At 35.1% G+C, this 19,755-nt stretch overlaps 1 protein-coding gene across 1 annotated transcript; it reads left to right on the forward strand.

The window, feature by feature from the left end:
* Positions 1 to 1,655: 1,655 nt before the first annotated feature.
* Positions 1,656 to 16,179, forward strand: plekho2 (pleckstrin homology domain containing, family O member 2). Its single transcript, XM_056259143.1, has 6 exons — positions 1,656 to 1,907; positions 7,983 to 8,132; positions 9,757 to 9,879; positions 12,462 to 12,566; positions 12,768 to 12,866; positions 13,596 to 16,179. The coding sequence occupies exons 1-6, from the start codon at positions 1,899 to 1,901 to the stop codon at positions 15,228 to 15,230; spliced, it is 2,121 nt and encodes a 706-aa protein (XP_056115118.1). The 5' UTR covers positions 1,656 to 1,898; the 3' UTR covers positions 15,231 to 16,179.
* The last annotated feature ends 3,576 nt before the right edge of the window (positions 16,180 to 19,755 follow it).

Raw genomic sequence — 19,755 nt, forward strand, 5'->3', positions numbered from 1 at the left:
TGACACATTGTGACGTGCTCCACACCCCCATGAAGTGCAACATATCTGCGGATATGTCCTTTGGCCTGCTTGTGCAATCATGGGGACATTTAAATGAAGGTTTTTATACTTATTTCCACTTTACATGAGCTTGTTTACTAAATACTGTGTGCTAAATACAGTGTTTTCACAAACTCATTTTTTTGCCCTTTTTTTTTTTACTTGGATAGAATAGTTATATTTATACTTGTGTAGCATATGTAGTTATACTAGTTGTACGAGTTTACCTTGCATTTGCATAATGCAAAACACAATTATGCTTTGTGAGAGTATTATTTACAGCTTTCTTTGTTACCAGTGACACGTGTTTTGTTATAAATGACATTAATTTATTTGTAGACAGCCTATATTTCCCTAATCTGTCTGCGAGTTCAAATTAAAGGCCTTAAGCAAATGCAAACATGAACATTTCTAATAATATTTATATAATTAATTGATAAAAAAAAAAAAAACCTCCACCAATCGTGTCAAATTTGTATGTCTATCTCGAGTTAGTGTGGTTCCTAAAGACAGCATCTTTGAGCATTATAGCTTAGAAGTTGTCAGGGTGTGAATTATGATGAGTTTTTGGAGGGCTTAATTTGAGGCCTGCTAAAGCCGTCAAAAACATATAATTGGAAGGTCTGGTTTATTTTACGTATACATTTATATTCACTTTAAAATATTTTTATAACATTTCAGTAACCTCGGAAATCATTTGACCGAGGAAGTAACCACTCGAGCTAACTCGAGGGGTGCTTACGAAATCACACTATAGGCCTAGTAGGTGAAAAACAGTAGCCTAATATGTGACAAAAGAAGCATGTCCGAATTCACAGTACTCATAAAAGAGTGAAAAAGTACTTATTCAAAATAAGAACCTACCCAAGAGAGTAGCTATGAGATTTCAGACGCAACCCAATTCTTTTTGTTATGGTGCGTTCACACCATGACATAATTGCTTAACGATTCTGACCTGTAAAAAGCCTTCACGTGCTTGTAGAACTTGTACGTATAATTACAAGTTCTACATGTGATGGCTTTTTACAGTTCAGAATCATTACCGTAATTAGGCCTACATGGTAATTACCGTACGAAAGTACAAGTACGTTATATACAACGTGTAGCCTAAACTCCTAATTTTCTCAGAGCTACGACTTGTTATACGGTGCCACTGCATATTTAAGGTGTGTTCGACTTGAAGAGGCGCTGTGCAGACCGTCACCAATCGGGTGTATGACATCAAAGTACCGCGAGAGCGATTCGAAGCTTTTTTCCGGTGACATGGCGTGAAAGCAGCATTAATTTCTGGAGGGAACACTGAAATGAATCTAACTAAACATGAATACGGTCATTATCACGTCATTGTTCATTTTTAGTATCACTAATAAAATACTTTGTAGTTTTGTTTAAAACATCTTTCAAATAGTTGAGGTGTTAGGGACGCCAAATGGTGCGCGAGATGAATCGAAATTAGTCCAATACACGTTTAAGGCATTTTATACCTCGCACACTAAGAGGCCAATCTTAGAGATCGAATTCTTGGCGTTCCAAGCTGGTTCCAAGGCTATCTAGATAGGCAGCTCACTGTTGTTTTGAGACGCAGCCGTGTGTCTCTTGGCAGCGGCAGAGACTTTTGGGGACTTACCGGAAACCAAACTTTTTTTTTTCAAGCCTCAAACTTAACTGTTGAAGTCGAAAGAGGAAAAGAGCAGCAGAGAGTCCCGTTACATTTCAGACTCATACACAGTTCCTTGTTTTTCATCGTCATGTTGGATGTGAGAAAGTTGAGACGAAGAGATATCAACAGTTTTAACCCGAGATAAAGTCCTGCGTCGAGCTTTTTCTTTTGCGCATAACGGGATCTTTGTTTTTATATCATGGAAGATGTGAGTATTTCATATAGCTTTCTTTTTCGATATACATATGGTGTTTTACAGGTGAAATTTAAAAATGCATAACAAACTTTATTTAAAATAAACAACCTTCGTCACAACTTTTAACCCCCATTATTGGCGACGTAGCCTACGTGAAGTAAAACTCACTTTAAAGTGGAACTTTTTTAAGTAAAACTCACTTGACTTAGTGCTGTTACTGTTATTCTCTCTCGGAAACTAAATGTTAAAATGGTGGGTTGCATCACTTGTTTATTTGAAGCGTCTTTGTGAACTGAAAAAAAAAACCTTAATGTAAATGGTCCAACAGAAGAATCAGTTTCAAAATATTTTGTTCATCAGATCGAGGTGATGTAGCTTTTAGATCGGTACCAGGAAGTGAAGTACTTTAGGAGCATCCAACGCCCCTCTAAGTCAAAGCTTGCGTTTGTTAACGGACAGATAGATAGATAGATAGATAGATAGATAGATAGATAGATAGATAGATAGATAGATAGATAGATAGATAGATAGACCGACAGACAGATAAATGATAAATAGACAGATAAATTATAAATAGACAGAGCAACAGACTGATAGATAGATAGATAGATAGATAGATAGATAGATAGATAGATAGATAGATAGATAGACAGACAGACAGACAGACAGATAGATAGATAGATAGATAGATAGATAGATAGATAGATAGATAGATAGATAGATAGATAGATAGATAGATAGATAGATAGATAGATGGTTAGTATTGGTATGTTTTTGATCCTGTTCCATCCATCCACCCATCCAGTGGTATCTATCTATCTATCTATCTATCTATCTATCTATCTATCTATCTATCTATCTATCTATCTATCTATCTATCTATCTATCTATCTATCTATCTATCTTTCTATTTATCTCTTTCTATCTATCTGTCTATCTCTGTCTGTCAGTTAAGGTTTGTCTGTCTGTCTGTCTGTCTGTCTGTCTATCTATCTATTTATCTATCATCTGTCTGTCTCTATATTTTGTTTTAAACTAACTGTAAACTAAGTGAAACAAAAGCTTAGATTTCTGCCAAAAAGATTCTCTTATTTGAAGTAGTTGTTTCAGGAAACGTTTACTGAAATGAGGAAGTAACGTTGGTCAATGGTGCTGGAAGGCAAATCTAAAACCGCCATTATTAATATGTTGTGTACACAGACATAGCTAGCTTTTGATATAATGAGACAGCATTACCTTGACATTAGTATGCAATCTTGGTTATGATTTATTAGAGCAGAAGTGTCCTGAGTTGAAATGGGAATCAATAGTGACATATAGATGTTTGTGTCAAGGTATCCACTTGTGTCTTCAATGCTGCCTGAATGGCACTTGTGTAAATCACAGCCAATTTGATGCCATATTTATCTAACCCTAATGACAGCATGGAAAAACATTCCCAATTTAATGTGGCGTTAAGACAAAGACCAGCTGCTGTTGTTGGTCATAGTAAGTTTTGGTTGTTGTAGGACTACATCTGTGATTTATATACTTCAGACATACTTTCTGTTCACTGTTTTTTTTATTTTATGAAGATCACCCAGTATTCGCCTCTTAATGAGGCTTCCCTCTTATTTTTCAGCTTGTCATATACATTTAAAAGCAGTACCAGTAAAAGAGCACTTGTATATTATTTTTAGTCATTTAGATTTTCACTATCAGCCTAATGTCTCCATCCCTCCATGAGCTACGACCATTGTAACCTTGAGCAAGGCACCCAAATCCCACCAGGACTCAGACCACCCACAAGTCCGCTCACTAAACATCTGATGCATTTTGCATACAAACATTTAAACGCTTTTGTCTGAAATACATAGTAGCAAATAAAGATGTATGCATTAGCAGAATTGTGTATTCAGATTTGAAAAGTTACCATTACACACCATTCAAAAGTTTGGAGTCAGTAAAATGTTTTAACATTTTTAAAAGAAGCCTCTTATGCTCTCCAAGGCTTCATTTATTTGATCAAAAATACAGTATAAAATATAGAAATATTGTGAAATACTATTGCAATTTAAAATGTAATTTATCCCTTTGATTTAAAGCTGAATTTTCAGCATCGTTACTCTACAGACTTCAGTCACATGATCCTTCAGAAATCATTCTAGAATGCTGATTTGCTGCTCAAGAAACATCTTTTATTATTATCAATGTTGAAAACAATTGTGCTGCATAACAAATTTGTGAAAACCATGGTACATTGTAGAATTTTTTTTTTTTAATTTCAGGATTCTTTGACAAATATAAAGTTAAAAAGAAGAGCATTTATCTGAATCAGAAATCTTTTGTAACATTATAAATGTCTTTACTGACACTTTTGAACAATTGAATGCATCCTGGCTGAATAAAAGTAACGTACTGACTCACAACATGCAGCGGTAGTGTATTTTTTTGGGATCGACAGAAATTCGAAATATTCTACAAATATTTCTGCTAATTTCTTTTTTACAATGATATGTAATTGTTTTAATGACTTTTTATAGTGGTATCAACCATTTCATATTTACCAGCCCCTAAATAGCACATCAAAACAAAATGAACTTTGGTTGGCCCCTTTATATAATGGAATAAATACGCGGTTCTTGACCAAAACAAGCTGCACCTACAGTATTTCCATTGCAGGGCTCAAACCATCAGCCTTATACATTCTGGCTCTGAGTTTGAGCCGCTTGGCCACACCATGCACCCACTAAAAGCAGTAAGATGCAAAAGCACTTGCGCATTCCAATTGATTCCTTCTTTGTTAGGATTGACCTGGTTTCACACCGACAGTTTTCCCTGCTGTACCCTTTCTGTTAAGCTATTGGTAAGAACTAGTTTAGCGAGTATACTTTATTCCTGTAAAATCTTTGGTTACTATTTCCTCTTTTATACTTCTCTTATTGGTATTCATGTTTTACACTTCCCTGCTGGAGATTTTGCAGATATCTACAACGATACTGCAACAGTTGTTTGGGTGGACAGGTTTCCATTTGTCTTTAGACAACTATTATTTATCGATGGAAAGTTATATGCTCGCCAAAACTTGCAGTTTGAGTCTTTGAACAGGTTCAGTCGCTTTGGTCTTGAGAAGAACCGCACACAGATGATTCATATTTAGATGTGTAGCGAGTTGACACCGGCCAGGTCAGCGCACAGCATAGGGCTCTGATATTTGACCCAGATGGAGCTTTGTGCATGCATGGCTTTTTGTATGTGAAACACATGATTGCTAAGATGTACTGCACTATACAATAATCTAGAGAATAGTAGTTTATGAGTTTATGCATGAAGCTTCTAGCATATTCTGCATTAGAAACCAGTTTTAAAGGTTTTTTTTTCATTTTGGAATATTTTGGAAGTGTAGATTTCAGTGTCTGAAAGTCAATTATGTATTGTTTTTATGACTTTGTCTTATGTTAACTGCTATAAGAAGCTACTTTTAAAGTAGTTTAAGTATTATTTTATTTTAATATTATTATTATATATTGTGTGTTGTTTTTTTGTCATCATGACTTACATAAACTGCCTTAAAAATCTACCTTTAAAGAAGTTTTATAAAATTATTATGAATTACTTTTATTATATAAATCGAGGGTGAGGCCAGAAATGTTCAAGGGGGTGGGCCTTCATAAAACTGAGTGTGCCTTTGCTCAGTTTTTGCGTATGAAAACTGCATGCCAAATTACCAAGATTTTTTTTAACTCAGCACAGTTTCAAAATTTCAAAACAACAACCTTTAAAAAAATACACTGTAAAAAATGTCTTAACTTGAGTTCTGTTGCTTCTTTAAATCAAGTATAATCAAATTAGCTTTTACAAGTAATTTCAACTTAAATTATATTAAAACTGACTTAAATCCAGTTGAATCTCGTATAACTTATAAAACATAAAGTTGACATTGCATAAATTATTTTTGAGTAAAAGTATGTTTCCATGACTTATTGACCATATGATTTTTTACACTGCATGCCAAACACAATAAAATGGCTCTTCCTATCAAGTATGTCACTATAAACGTTGTATGAATTAATGTTTAGAAACTTTAGAAGTCAAAAGAGCCCAAACCTAAGGCTCTATGATATTCTAGTCCCTAGATAGGTCTCTAGTTCCTCCATTTCTGGCTCATTTTATCAGCCACCATGTGAAAATCATATATGATCACGTTTTCATTAGCACAAATGTGACAAGTTATACTGCAAAATGTATCGGGTGTTAATGATCTTCACAACCCCAGTATGAGCAATAGCAATACTAATGGTAGCCTCAGCACTATACCACTAATGAAACTTCTCGCTTTCTTAAATTATCTCATCTAGTACTGCAAGTTCCTGTTTGACTAAAGTGAGGTTAACGCATGTCTTGGCTTATTTCGTGCTTTAAAACATTGTAAAACACTGCATGCTCTGCCTCACTCTGCTTGGGCTCCTCTGTTTTTTCACAATATGGATTTTTCCGTCCCACCCAAAGACTCCCTCCCTCTCTCTCACTCTTTCTTTCTCTCTCTCTCTCTCTCTCTCTCTCTCTCTCTCTCTCTCTCTCTCTCTCTCTCTCTCTCTCTCTCTCTCTCTCTCTCTCTCTCTCTCTCTCTCTCTCTCTCTCTCTCTCTCTCTCTCTCTCTCTCTCTCTCTCCATCGAGTGCGTTGTGATGTTCCTGTGCGCTCTGCTCCAATTTACACACAAACAGAACGAGAAAAACAAAGAGGCTCCCTCAGGCTCCAATCTCCTCCCTCAGCACAGACAGTGCGAGGGCATGAGTGACCTGTTGCCTATGTTGGTTCCCCGGACAGGGCAGTGTGAGAAAGTGCCCCCCCCCAAACCCCCCATTCTTCACATTTTCCTCCCTCAGACACCTGTACCTTCTATAGCACACGCTGCTCTTTCCAAAGGCCCTCAGTGAAAGTGGAAAAACAGCTCAATGACCCTCTAAAGAGATATCCTGAGGAATTTCCTCGCATTGAAAATTCCTGGGAAGTCCAAATACAGCTGCAGTGGGGTGCATTTGATTTTATTAATCTAATAATATACGCACAACTTTATTCAAAAGGCATACGACTATATTTGCCTGTATCTTGTCATGATGGTTAGAACAAGATTTGGCTTCATAAACTAATGCCTTGCTTCCCACAAATGAAAAGTTGTTATCTAAAGAGGAATGATCAGATGTTATTTTTTAACTAGACAATGTTCCTGCCCAAATTGCAAAGAGAATCAAGAAGTGGTTTGTGAACAAGTCCATCAGGCTCATGTTTTGGCCTGGTCAGAGTCTAGATTTGAACCCTAAAGTGAATATTTGTTCCACATTAAACTCAAATTAACTGAGACACTTTTCAACCACTTATGAACTGTTTGAAGCCATTAACATTGAGTGGAAAAAGACAGTATTTGTGCAATTCTTGCTAATTTCCTGACTAGTAATTTAAATGGTTAAGACCATTAAAAGACCACTAAATACTTTGGCTTGGGCAAATTTTTTTTGCCATGGTTTTCAGTTTTTGTTTTAATTTCAGACCATTTTTTAGTAAATTTGTTATGTTTTGTAATTTTTATTTATTTATTTAAATTTTTCTATTTTAGTTTTCTATTTTATTTATTTCCAATTAGTAATTTTAGTGCTTTGACATTCAACAAGGCAACATTTATAAATGTCTTCATTTAGTTTTTAATCTAATATGTTTTTTTTTCTGATTAATTTCATTTACTAAAATAGTTTTCAATAGTTTTAGTTTGTCAATGATAATAAACCTGCTTCAATGTTATTTTTAAGGGTGTGATCACAAGTAATATCGCACCTTCAAAGTTTAAGATCGTCAAAAGTCGTGAGAAGGCTGTGAAAAATGAAACGCAACAGATGTGGAAATAAGGCGTCATCCGTCCCTTTTATTAAGTCTGAAAAGGTGTTGAAGGTCACATGAAACCCAGACCTGCCAAAAATGATAATCTATCCGCTACATGCAAACCTCCCATTTCAGGAATGCTCTCGCTGGACTCAGATCTCAATGCATGCCAAGTCAAACTGAAATGTTGTTTCACTAAGAAATGCTGATTCCTTATTCCTTGGCAAAACAGGGTGTGAAAGAGGAGCCAGCCAAGCCTACAGAGGTGAGGAGCGCTGGGAAGGCGGGCTGGTTGAAGAAGTCTTCAGGGAAGTTCTTGAGCAGCTACAAGGACCGGTACATTCACCTGGACCGAACAGTGATTGAGGTCTACGAGAATGAGGTAAGTCTGCTAAATCATGATGAAACCTAGACTATGAAACAACAACCTCGTTTTACTTCCATAATGTGATGTATTTCTGAGTAAAATATGGAAGTCAATTGGGCCCATCAACTCTTTGGTTACTGACATTATTCAAAATAACTTCTTTTGTGTTCAGCAGAGGAAAGAAACTTATTCAGGTTTGAAACAACATAAGAGTGAGTAAATGATGGCACACATTTCTGGGTGAACTATCCCTTTAAGCATAACATTGGTTAACAATAGCCTCCTGTGTCAACGGAAATGGGAAATGGAAATGGATTTTGTCTCCATAAGAATAATGTCCACACATTTTCTAGAAAGCTAGTTTTTGTTTTTGGATGGATCTTTACTGATTTCCATCCCAAATGCAAAGCACAACGAATTTAGATTTATCATTAGCCATCTATGCTTTATCAAGTCATTTCAATTGAGTTCTTTTCTCTGCCAAGTTTTGAGTTGTTTTGGTGAAATAAATAGTTTTAGTACAACAGTGTACTCAAACATCTACCTTCACTTGAAGAATGAAGACATAACACTCCGTAAGAAAGCAAAATCACAAATGAAATCACTTAAATGTATTTTTTTCTCTCTGTGACAATGAACTGATTTTTTTACTCTTTCCATTTTGCCTATAAGGAATTTAATTTGACTAATTATGTTTAATTAATTTGTTAAATTAAATTTCAGTTTTATTTTGTATTTATTTTTTTATTTAATTTAGTCATTTTAAAAATTACATATTCAAACGTTTTTAAAAATGTTTAAAAAAAATATTCTTCATGCCTTAAAATAGCTTGAATGTAACTACTCCCTTTGCCTTATTTAGTATACGCGGTTTTATGAAGATGTTGAAAATATGCAAATATATGCAAATTAGCCCGCATCCACTCACTCACACTAGCCCAGAGATCCACTCGTTGACGTTTACACATTGACGTGATTGGTTACAAGGTAGTTTGTGACGTCAGAAACACCAGCGATTTCAAACCGTGTTTTTGAAACTGTCTTTGGTTCACTGCAGTTTTAAGGAGAAAATACTCAGCAATAGTGTCGACTTATGCATTTGCACATGGTTTGTCTTAAAGCACATTAAAAACACCACATAGACACGTAAACAAAACTTGATTTTCACCTCAGGGGGACTTTAATTATTGGAACCCATGAAAATTCTGTCGTTTACTCACCACCATCTTTTTAAATCCGTATGACTCTCCTTCATCTGTTATTTTTAGCAGAATGTCCAGGCATCTTTTTTTCATACAATAAAAGCGAATGATGACCACAGTGGTCAGATTTCTGGATCTGTTCTTAACACACACAAAGAGTCTAAAATAACTGATATGTAGTGGACAAGTCATAATGACTATGTTTAGTCTTTATGCAGTGTGAACATTCTGCTAACTGTTTTCTATGGAAGAAAGTCAGTCATACAGGTTTGAAACAACATGAGTGTGAGTGAATTATGACAGAATTATCATTTTTGAATGAACTAACTATCCCTCTAAATGGAACGTAGCTAAAACTTCATGAATTAGCAGCTTCCGAATAATACATTTTTTTGGTTTATCCTTTTACAAATAGAACACTTTTCCCTGTCGTGCAGGAATTAACAACATGCCTGGAGAAAGTGGACTTGGACAACTATGTCACTTGTCACGAGTTAAAGAGTCCTTTCAAGAAGAAACACAGACTGGTACTAATACGAAGCCCCAAGAGCGGTAACAAGGTAATAATTAACATTTCAGCACAGTACAATGTCAAATACATCAGTCTACCATTCCTTTTGTATGTGATATAAAGAGTGGCTCACATTAGGATGACAATGCAATACACAGTTGTCGATGGCTGGCTTGCAGTTATGACGTCATTAGTTCAATATGGCACGCACTAGAGGCACACTAGGTCATTGTACTGAGTCTAATGAATCAGACACATATCTGAACGGACACATGACCAATGATGAGGCAGTTACTCATGCTCTGTGCCACTTCACTGGTTTCACATTTACTGTAAATAATGACAGAAAGCATATGTGAAAGGTCGGCTGTTGCATGTTCAAAACAGCTGAGTCGTGCTTGTCTTTGTCCTTGGTGTCAAATATTGCAACACTTATAAAATGTAAGATAAAAATTGATAAACATCCTGTGGTTCATCCGGGGATATCTTGTTCAATGTTTCAGATTTTTCAAATTTTATCTTGGGTTTGTAATTCATACAGTATGTTTTTTGGCACTGCACTTCACGATTAGCACCACAAAGGTTTCATAGCCCAGTTTTCACATGTTTCTGACTTTTTGTTAAAAAGTCTCAACTCAGGTTTAAAAAAAGTTAAAATGTTAACCCAGTCATCATGAGAAAAGCAAGACAACCTTAAGCAGAGCATCACTTCCTGTTCTAGTGTTTATATATTCAAAAAGGCAGAGGCAAGATATCCTGTATAACCTTGCAAATACTTGTGGTATATCAAAACAGCCGCAAACCATAATTTTTTCACTTTCTAGTGAAAAGTGGATTTTCCTCCATAGACTGTATGTAGAGTGTGTGTATATTGTACATATTGTATGTAAATTAACTAAAAAATTAGATTATTTTTCTTACACTTTAAATAATTGTGTAATTTAAGTATTATTTATATACTTTTAAAGTATTTAAATTTAAATTTGTATTTATTTTTACTTTTATTTCAGATTTAGTTTCAATAATTTTAGTACTTCAACTTATGTTATTACAGTTAGTTGGCAACTTTATAAATGTTCTAAGTTTTCACTTAATAGTGTACGTAATAATGTAAATACTTGTAAATATAATAGTAAATATTGAAAATAGCAATAATGTAAATAGTCATTGTTTATACTTCTTTTAATGAGCACTTGAGATGGTTTTACCAATTTATAATTTAATGTTATGCCCCACAGAAATGCATTTTAATTCAGAAATTGAAAGCTTGTTAATAATAGAAGAGGTGTATTGAAGTCATTGTTTGTATGATTTACATTATTAATTTATTTTTGAATAAATTAATAGATGTGTGAAAAAGAATGTCACATAATTGACCCAGATACAGTTTTAAGGGCATTACATGTTTTAAAAATATTTAAGCATTCAAAGATTTTTTCGTTTTGACAAAAAGATATATACCGGTATATACAGTTTTATTTTAAAGATTAGATTCACTTTATGCTTGTAGACTGCTGGATTGTGTTACTGTGTGTCAAACTGTTGTTTCCTGGCGCATTAGAGTTGATGGTAAATGATGACTTCATCCTAAGGGAGGGAAATGCACATGACATAACTTTCAGACATACCGGTACACAGTATGTGTCATACTGCTCTATGTGCCCATATCTATTACAAAAAGATCTAATTTATTCTGTAAATATTAATAGAATTCTTTAGCATGTTCAGTATATTTAGTGTTTACTATACGTGAATCCATGTGCACTGAATCTAGAGAGTCTTGGAGGTGGGGAGAGGACTTTAGAAATGCGGAAGATACCTAACTGGCGAAATATGCTTTATTACTAACAGATGACGAGAGCGAAGCGTTGGCGAACTGCAAAGAGCTCAGCAGATGTCAAGAGACTTCTCTAGAAAAGAAAATGTGTGTGTGTGTGTGTGTGTGTGTTTAAAGAACAGCCAGACCATCATGTCACATTTTCCTCTCCTGAATATTGTGACCAGCCAGCTGAATGAGTCAGATACCACAGCCTAGTGTTTTATTTTATAATTAAACGTCAAGTACTGTAGTTCTTGAAAAGAGTTTAAGATTTAAGAGATTCCAAACCCTCCTGTTTCACTTTTTTTATGAATATTTTAGGCACACCCTACTCTAAGAACATAAATCTTTTCACTTCTTTTTTTTTTTTTTTTTTTAGGTGACTAGTACTTCGGAGGCTCATGCTGAGCCTTGCAAAATACAGGAAGCTAGACACAGTTCATCATATAAACCTAACACAGCTCAACAATGGGACATAAAAACAAACATCCTACAGACAAATCTCTTTGTTTTTTTGATGATGTTTCCAGTATTTAGGGATGTTCATCGCAAAACATAAACTGGATACTAGATAAAACCTTCATAGAGTACTGAATATATTTGTTAAAATGTGGTCTGCAGGTAATGCATGTGGTCCACCATAATATTAGGTGCGGGTAACATGACATTGAATCCAGGGTTATTTCAGAATTTTATTTCGTAAAGAAAAGTGAAATAGGTTTAGCATGTGCAACTGAAGCTGTCATTTTTTCAATGTTTTATTTATGTGTATGCATATACTATTTTCAAAGACTGTGTTGTGTTCATTTTAGGTCCAAGATGTCAAACTTCAGGCACAAAATCCTGAGGAAAAAGAAGCCTGGATCAAGGCACTTGGTGAAGGAATCGATAAGGCAAAGAACAAAATTTTTGATGAGGTAGTGTTCATTGTTCAGGTGTTGGACTTTATTGTGATATTTGAAGACACTTCTATATAAGTAGGGCCATGCCATGCAAAAAAAAATATATATATATATATATAAAGAACGTACCAATCCTTACATGATTGTGTTGCATGAATGACCATAATTACAGTTACTTATACCAAGGTAGCTTATTTTTTATGTTTTATATCTCAGGTAAAAGTTGATGAAACCTGCTCATTAGAACATGTTACTCGGACCCGACCTAAGGGGAACCGTGGAAGAAGACCGCCAACAAGGATACACATGAAGGAGGTACGATATAATTGTTTCAAACAAATAAAACATTTACAACAGCCTTTTAACATTTATCATCCCTGTTGGAGTATAATTAGGGACACATAGATACAATTTTGGCCAATAAATGGCTCATATTAAAATATCATAAATGCGTCTAAAACTATTAAATACAAAAATACTGAAAGATAAAATAAATGCTTTTAATAAATTAATAAATGCATTAAGTTAATTTAGGCGTCACAACAGCATAATGTAATATAAGGTAATAAAGGAAATGAGCATGCACAATTAAATATACAATAATGAGCTGTTTAATGCTTTTGAAGAAATATCTTATGTTCACCTAGAATTCATTTATGTGAACAATGAGCAGTCTTAAGAAATATTATTACAATTAAATATATTTTTTTCTATTTTATTATATTTTAAAGTGCATTTATTTCCTGTGAGGGAAAGCAATTTTTTTCATCAGCCATTAGTTCAGTCTTCAGTGTCACATAATTCTTCAGAAATCATTCTAATATGCGGATTTGCTGCTCAATAAACATTAGTTTTTATTTTCAATGTCTTTACTGTCATTTTTTTAACTTAATGCATCCTTGCTGAATAAAAGTGTTAATTTTTTTTTTATTATTTGATCGTACTTATCCAAAACTTTTGAATAGAAATATAGGTATTGTGAAATCTCTGAGTACAATAATCCAGCAATATCCTCTAAATATACTATTCTGGCTTTTCTTACAGGTTGCGAATGTCTCAAGTGATGGAATATTGAGACTGGACCTTGATGGTGACGTTACCATGCCGAATGGAACTCATTGCTTGAATACAGAAGAGGATAAACAAACTGAAACTTCGAAACCATCTGTGACAATGAACAGCATTCAAGAGGAGTGCATCGATGAAGAGTCCACACCTCAGAAGAAAGTTATAAAGCCACCCATGCCGCCATCGAAAGACAACAAACCCTGTGAAATCCATAAAGAGGATGAGCCCAAAAATGAGGAAGCTGCACCGCAAAAGAAGATTCCAATGCCACCGATGCCTCCATCAAAGGAAACTAAACCCTGCGGATCTGTTGATGAGGCTGCTGTTGAGGAGAATATCTCAGACGGTAAAGTAGAGGTTAAAGCAGATAGCACTGACACTTCTGAACGAACCCCCTCCACCAAGAGCGTCCAGCCCCCTAATCCTCCATCCAAACATATGAAGCCCAACCAACCGGTAACACAAGCCACAGTCACAACAGAGGAAAAAGAACCTCAAGAGAAAAACGAGGAGGTTGACGGTGAAGGTACCAAAGTGAATGGAGCTTCAAACGACAAAGAAGACCAGAACAAGTCAGAAGAGGGAGAGACCTTTGTTGTATCCAAAAAGGTAATGAAACCCCAAGTAGTAATGTGGGATTCACCCTCTATGCCATTAAAACAACCTAGTGCTGAACAAGAAGTGAAAAATTCGAAGAAAGCCTCAGATACGACTGGAGAAGTGGCAACCTCGGAAGAACCTTGCCAACTTAATCTCACTCCACTTTCGACCCCTGAATCTGTAAAAAAGAGTCCTGGTCCCCCTGCTCCACCCAAGAAGAAGCAATTTAAGGCATCTGCCAAAAAGGAGGACAGTTCCCCACAAAGTGGCCCAATGGTCCTTACCGACACCACCATTTTGTCTTCAGAAAAGGTCTCAGAGCAGTCTTCAAAAACAGATGACATCAAATTGATGATTCCAGAACCCAAAACTGAGCCTGTTGGTGATGTGTCAAGCGAAGAGTTGGAGGAGAAGTCTTTAGACAGTGGTCAACACTCAGGAGAAGAGTCTGAGACTGGTGACCAAGTTACGCCGTCCTCCCCAAAGCTCAAAGGAAGCTCCCAGGCACTAGATTTAGAGACCAGCGAGGATGATCTAGAACCATCTGACAGCAAAGCGAAGAGTTTGGAGGAGCCATCGTTAAAAAACCCGTCCACCACCCCAGAGACCTCAGTTCCCAGTGCAAATCCAACCCCAAGCTATTGTGCCAACAAGTCCCCGTTTCTCTCGATGCCTCTCAAGCATTCTTCCAAGTCTCGCTCCGCATCTCTAGGAGACCTCCTTGGGGAGGACGCAGAGAAGGTGGAAATCAAGGGAAAAGAGATACCAATAAAACGGCATGGAAGTGACGTGAAGGACTTGCAAAGCAAAGTGTCTTTTGAGATAGAAGCCACGGGAGATATGCTGAATTCAATCGCAACTGGACAGAGTGGAGAGGCGGAAATGAAGGTGGAAGCGAGACCAGAGATCTTGCTCAATGAAGCAATGGAGAAGCTCAGGAAAGCTGAGCAGTTCTTACGGGAAGCCAGGAGCCTTAAAGATCATAACAAAAGCAACAGATTAAGTTTGTAATGGTAAGTGTGTGTGGAAAGAACCTATAGGGATGATCTATGCTGAAAATGTACAGTATGCTAATGATCAAATGCAATTCTTACCCCCAACCATTTTCAAATCTCTAAGCTTCTATTTAAACCTTGCAAGGCTAAGATGCCTTACAGTTTTGCTAATGTAGCTACGTAGCCTCTAGATGGTGATACTGCAGGCCTACGTATTGTTGCAAGGCTGACAAACCATTTTCTCTCCAAAATAAGTAAAAACTCAAGAGCTAAATTTGTACATGCTACATTTTATTTTGTGGAGAAACAGTTAGTTAGCTCACCTGCTGTAATGTCAAGTGTGTTTTTAGCTTGCTTCAGACTCGCTTTAGGATTTGTTTCTTATTCCATCAATTTCCTAATGATTTTGGTCTTAGTTATATATCGCACTTTGTTCTGTAGATTTGAAGATGTGTTTTACACAAAATGTGTGCCTTATGTATCAGATGACAAATCCCCATAAATAACATGTGCACATAACCACTATTGGGATAAGCTAGCTTTTTACGCTAACACGTTTGTTGAACGGTTGATGTTGTATTTTGAATTTTGCACTGCAACTCCTGTGTAAAAAAAGGAGTTTAAAATTATGTGTGAAGGGACATTAGACATTAAGTTAGCTGGTGAAAATGAGAAATCGAGGAGAGATACCGAAGTGCTTTTAAAAGTTGTACTAGTATGTTTTTGTTCACAAGCCCTAATTTCCCACTTTAAAAATACTGTAAGCTATTGCAGCCATTTTGCTAACTAAACTGAATTAGACCACCCGTCCCTTTAACCACAACTCCGCCTTTCAAAGCCTTCTCAGCCAACCCGAATGTGCGCGGTAATTCACAGGGAGATTTTTCTGGAGATTGTTTTCTGATTGGCTGCTCTCCTGACACTTTTTTTTTGCTGTTTACAGAGCCAAGACAAAGAGACAAGTGTTTTTCTTAAGACATCCATTTCAGTGAAAATAATAATAATTACAGCACCTTTAAACCTCGATGATCATAAAATACCTAAAATATAATAAATAATGGTTAATCACAGTTTAAAACAAAATATATAGCACATGGATATATATATATATTTCCTGGTCCATGTCTGTTGTGAAAGTGCAGGCCAGAGTTTACAGTTAGTTTTCTGTTTTGTGTTTGCATGATGACTATTCAGTTCTGAATGATTCAGAGATGTTTTCATCACATTTAAAATAATTCATTTGAAATGTATCAGATATGAAATCATAGTAAAGGTGAATGATTATGACATTATTCCATGATAATCTTTGAGACTACCCAATCTAAAGAATATCCATTTTACTATTTAAAATGTTCACCAATACAGTACAGTTCTAAAGTTTGGGATCGGTACGATTTTTTAAATTCTTCTTTCATAATCTCTTATGCTCACCAATACTAATTTATTTGATCAAAATACAGTAAAAACAGTAAAATTGTGAAATATTATTATTATTATAATTTAAAATAACTTCTATTTTAATAAATTAAAAAATGTAATTTAGTCTTGTGATGGAAATTATTTGATATTATCTGTTTAAAAACAGTTGTACAATGTTGAAGCCGTAATAGATTTTAATTTTCATGATTCTTTGATTAATAGAAAGTTCATAAATGTCTTTACTGTAACTTTTGATCAATTTAATGTGTCCTTGCTGATTAAAAGCATTCATTTCTTCTTAAAAAATCTTTCTGACCCCAGACTTTTGAACGGTATTGTAGGAGTCACAACTTTAAGTTGCAACTGTGTTGAAGCTTCACCCAGTTGTCTTCATTTTCTGCCATTTTCTTTTTCTCAAAGTGTTTGCACATCATGGTAGCACTGCGAAAAGACACATAATCATGCAAACACTGTACGTAAATAGTCTGTCCATTGTAATCTGTCATACTGATGATGTGGCCACAGCGGTTCACTCTTCACACAGTCTATTAATAAACTACATACTAGCTTCCTGCTGCCTAGCCCAATCGTCATGTCACCTTTAGTTTCTTTATGTAGAGATAGCCGGTTACCATAGACCATATATAAGTTGTATTTTTTATAGGTAAACGGTTACTGAGTGTCTGCAAAACCAACTGGTAACATCAAGTTAGTTTTACTTCAAATTATTGTAGACCTAATAAAATCGAGAATATTCCCATGATGAAAAGTGTTGTTTTTTTGTGGTACCATTTTGTTAGATATGATCTTACATGTAAATACTCTTTGATATAAAGTATAGTCTTTGATAATGAGATTCATCTTAGTTCTTTGTCCTTTGCGCAGTACATTTCTTTTAGCGTTTAATTTCCCAATTTCCCTCTGACGTTTTGAATTGTACTCTGTATTTTTAATGCTTGGTGAATATTTGAACATCATGTTGTAAATAACACTGCCGCCAGTGAAATGCTTAATATTTAAGTTATTAATGTTCTGACATATTCATGTTTGTTGTCTGTCTAAAACAAAGCTTAAGAACAAATTTAGAATTACTGTTTGTTTACTGTTAAATGTTTACTATTGAATTTTAAAGAGGCTGATGGTTATATTAGTATCTGTTAATTGCATTCACTAACTGGACTAATGTTTTTTTTTTTTTATCTAAATGCATATTAAATGTGCAAAAATGGGAAATAATTGCTTTGCCAGGCATGTCTAAATAAAGACAGAATGTCTTTAATATTCACTGTGTTGTCGGACTCTTTGTGGCTTTTTCTTTCCATTTTAATATATTAAATATTATATGCAGTACCGTTGAAATGTTTGTCATGTATATATTTAAAAGAAATTGGTGCTTTTATCACTTGCATTAAATTAATCAGAGAATGTTTCAAATTAATGCTATTTTCTGTTTCTCCAAAACTGTTTGACTTTCTACTTGAACGGAGTTGGATTAGTCTTTCTAGTTGTAGGTTTATTAACATTTCTTTCTTTTATACACACTATTTTCAATGTTTGTGTGTATTTCTAATTAAATCAACTGAGCTGCATCAACTGAAATACAAATGCAGTGTTCGAGCTGTATACATGCACAGTGGTACACAAATACTTGGTCTGTTTAGAATTTACTAAAACAGGAAGTGTTTTATATACAGAGCTTTTTGCTTTTACCATGTTTTTTTGTGATGTCATTAACTGGGTTACATAAACAGAGTAAATGTGAGTTACAGGAATCAGTCTGGTGGGTGTGTGTGTAGAAATGGGCAAGTATTCTGCTTTTTAGCCTAAAGAATCAGTTCCCCATTATGCTTTAGAATTGCAAAATGTGGAACTGATCAACAGAACACTGCCTGCTTACCACAACTACACAGACCAAAGACAGCCTACCCCTTTTACGCATTAAAAAAGCCCTAGGCTAAAGTTTCAGTGTTGCTTTGCAATGTCAAAAGTCAATCTGAAAATGTAACATTAAGATATCAGGAGCATGTAGGCCAATATGATCCTGAACTTTACAGCCTTTAATATCCAGACATTTTCATTAGAGTTGCTATAATGTTGTTTGTTACACATAGCATCCTCTATTAACTCTAATTTTTTCTTCTTTTTTTTCTTCTTTTCCTTTTATAGAAGTGATCTGTATTGTCCTTTTCTTTTGTAGTATCAAAATACAGTGTAGATAACAGGCCTTGAGTTTCACTCGTCGCCCTCTGCTGGTATGATAGGAGTTGTTTTTTTGGAACAAAGTCTGCTTTGTTTCCCTAGTGACTGTTTTGTCATACTACAATGTGCACATGAAGCCACATTTGAAACAGCATACTATTCTAATTTCTACCTATATTTTAAATATTTACACAGTATGCATCTAAACACACACACATGCATACAGTATAATTTATGTGTGATGTAATGAATAAGGAATAGAATTAGAATAGAACAGAAGTAACTAGAAGTAATGTGATTTGTAACATGACTATTTAACCAAAAAGCATTGATATTTTCGAGATGATGACTGAATGCCTGCACGCTTACTATTTTAAATGTTTATTGTTGCATGCAAACTGTATGCAAAATAATTTTTTTTAAAAGGCTTAAATGACCTGTTTTTATGCATTGCTGATTTTTTTTTTTTTTTGCAACATAACATTTTGATCATTTTAAATATTTGCACATTGAATATTGGATTGTTTCTCTATCCAGCATGCATTGCTTAAACAGTTATGCAACAAATCAACTCAACTTGTGACTCACAAATGTTAAATGGCCTATTAGCCCCAACAGCTGTGCATGGAAAAATGAAATGGGCCAGAAATTAGTTTAGGAAGTTAAGCTAGCGAGAAACCTGTCACCATGACATACAAAGCAGTATGTGAGTCTGCAGCTCTCTCTAGTGGAGGTTTCTCATAATAATGGGTCACAGCTCTTTGTGTTTAAACAGGTCAATGTTTGTCCAGCATTCATGTTAGTTTACTCAAAACCAACAGGCAGAAAAACAAGCTCAATTGCCTATTGTTACTCAACAAAGATCAAATCTGATAAGGAAATAGATGCATCATAAATGAAGAATCAATCGATGAAAAGAGTCT

This window comes from Rhinichthys klamathensis, unplaced genomic scaffold (assembly GCF_029890125.1).
Source record: "Rhinichthys klamathensis goyatoka isolate OS25496 unplaced genomic scaffold, OSU_Roscu_1.1 h1tg000165l_1, whole genome shotgun sequence".
Classification (NCBI taxonomy): domain Eukaryota; kingdom Metazoa; phylum Chordata; class Actinopteri; order Cypriniformes; family Leuciscidae; genus Rhinichthys; species Rhinichthys klamathensis.

What these genes read in the sequence shown, in the direction of transcription:
- plekho2 (XM_056259143.1), top strand. An exon ending in AGAACAAAATTTTTGATGAG is followed by an intron (nt 12,567 to 12,767) that starts GTAGTGTTCATT and finishes TTTATATCTCAG; the next exon opens with GTAAAAGTTGATGAAACCTG. An exon ending in CAAGGATACACATGAAGGAG is followed by an intron (nt 12,867 to 13,595) that starts GTACGATATAAT and finishes CTTTTCTTACAG; the next exon opens with GTTGCGAATGTCTCAAGTGA.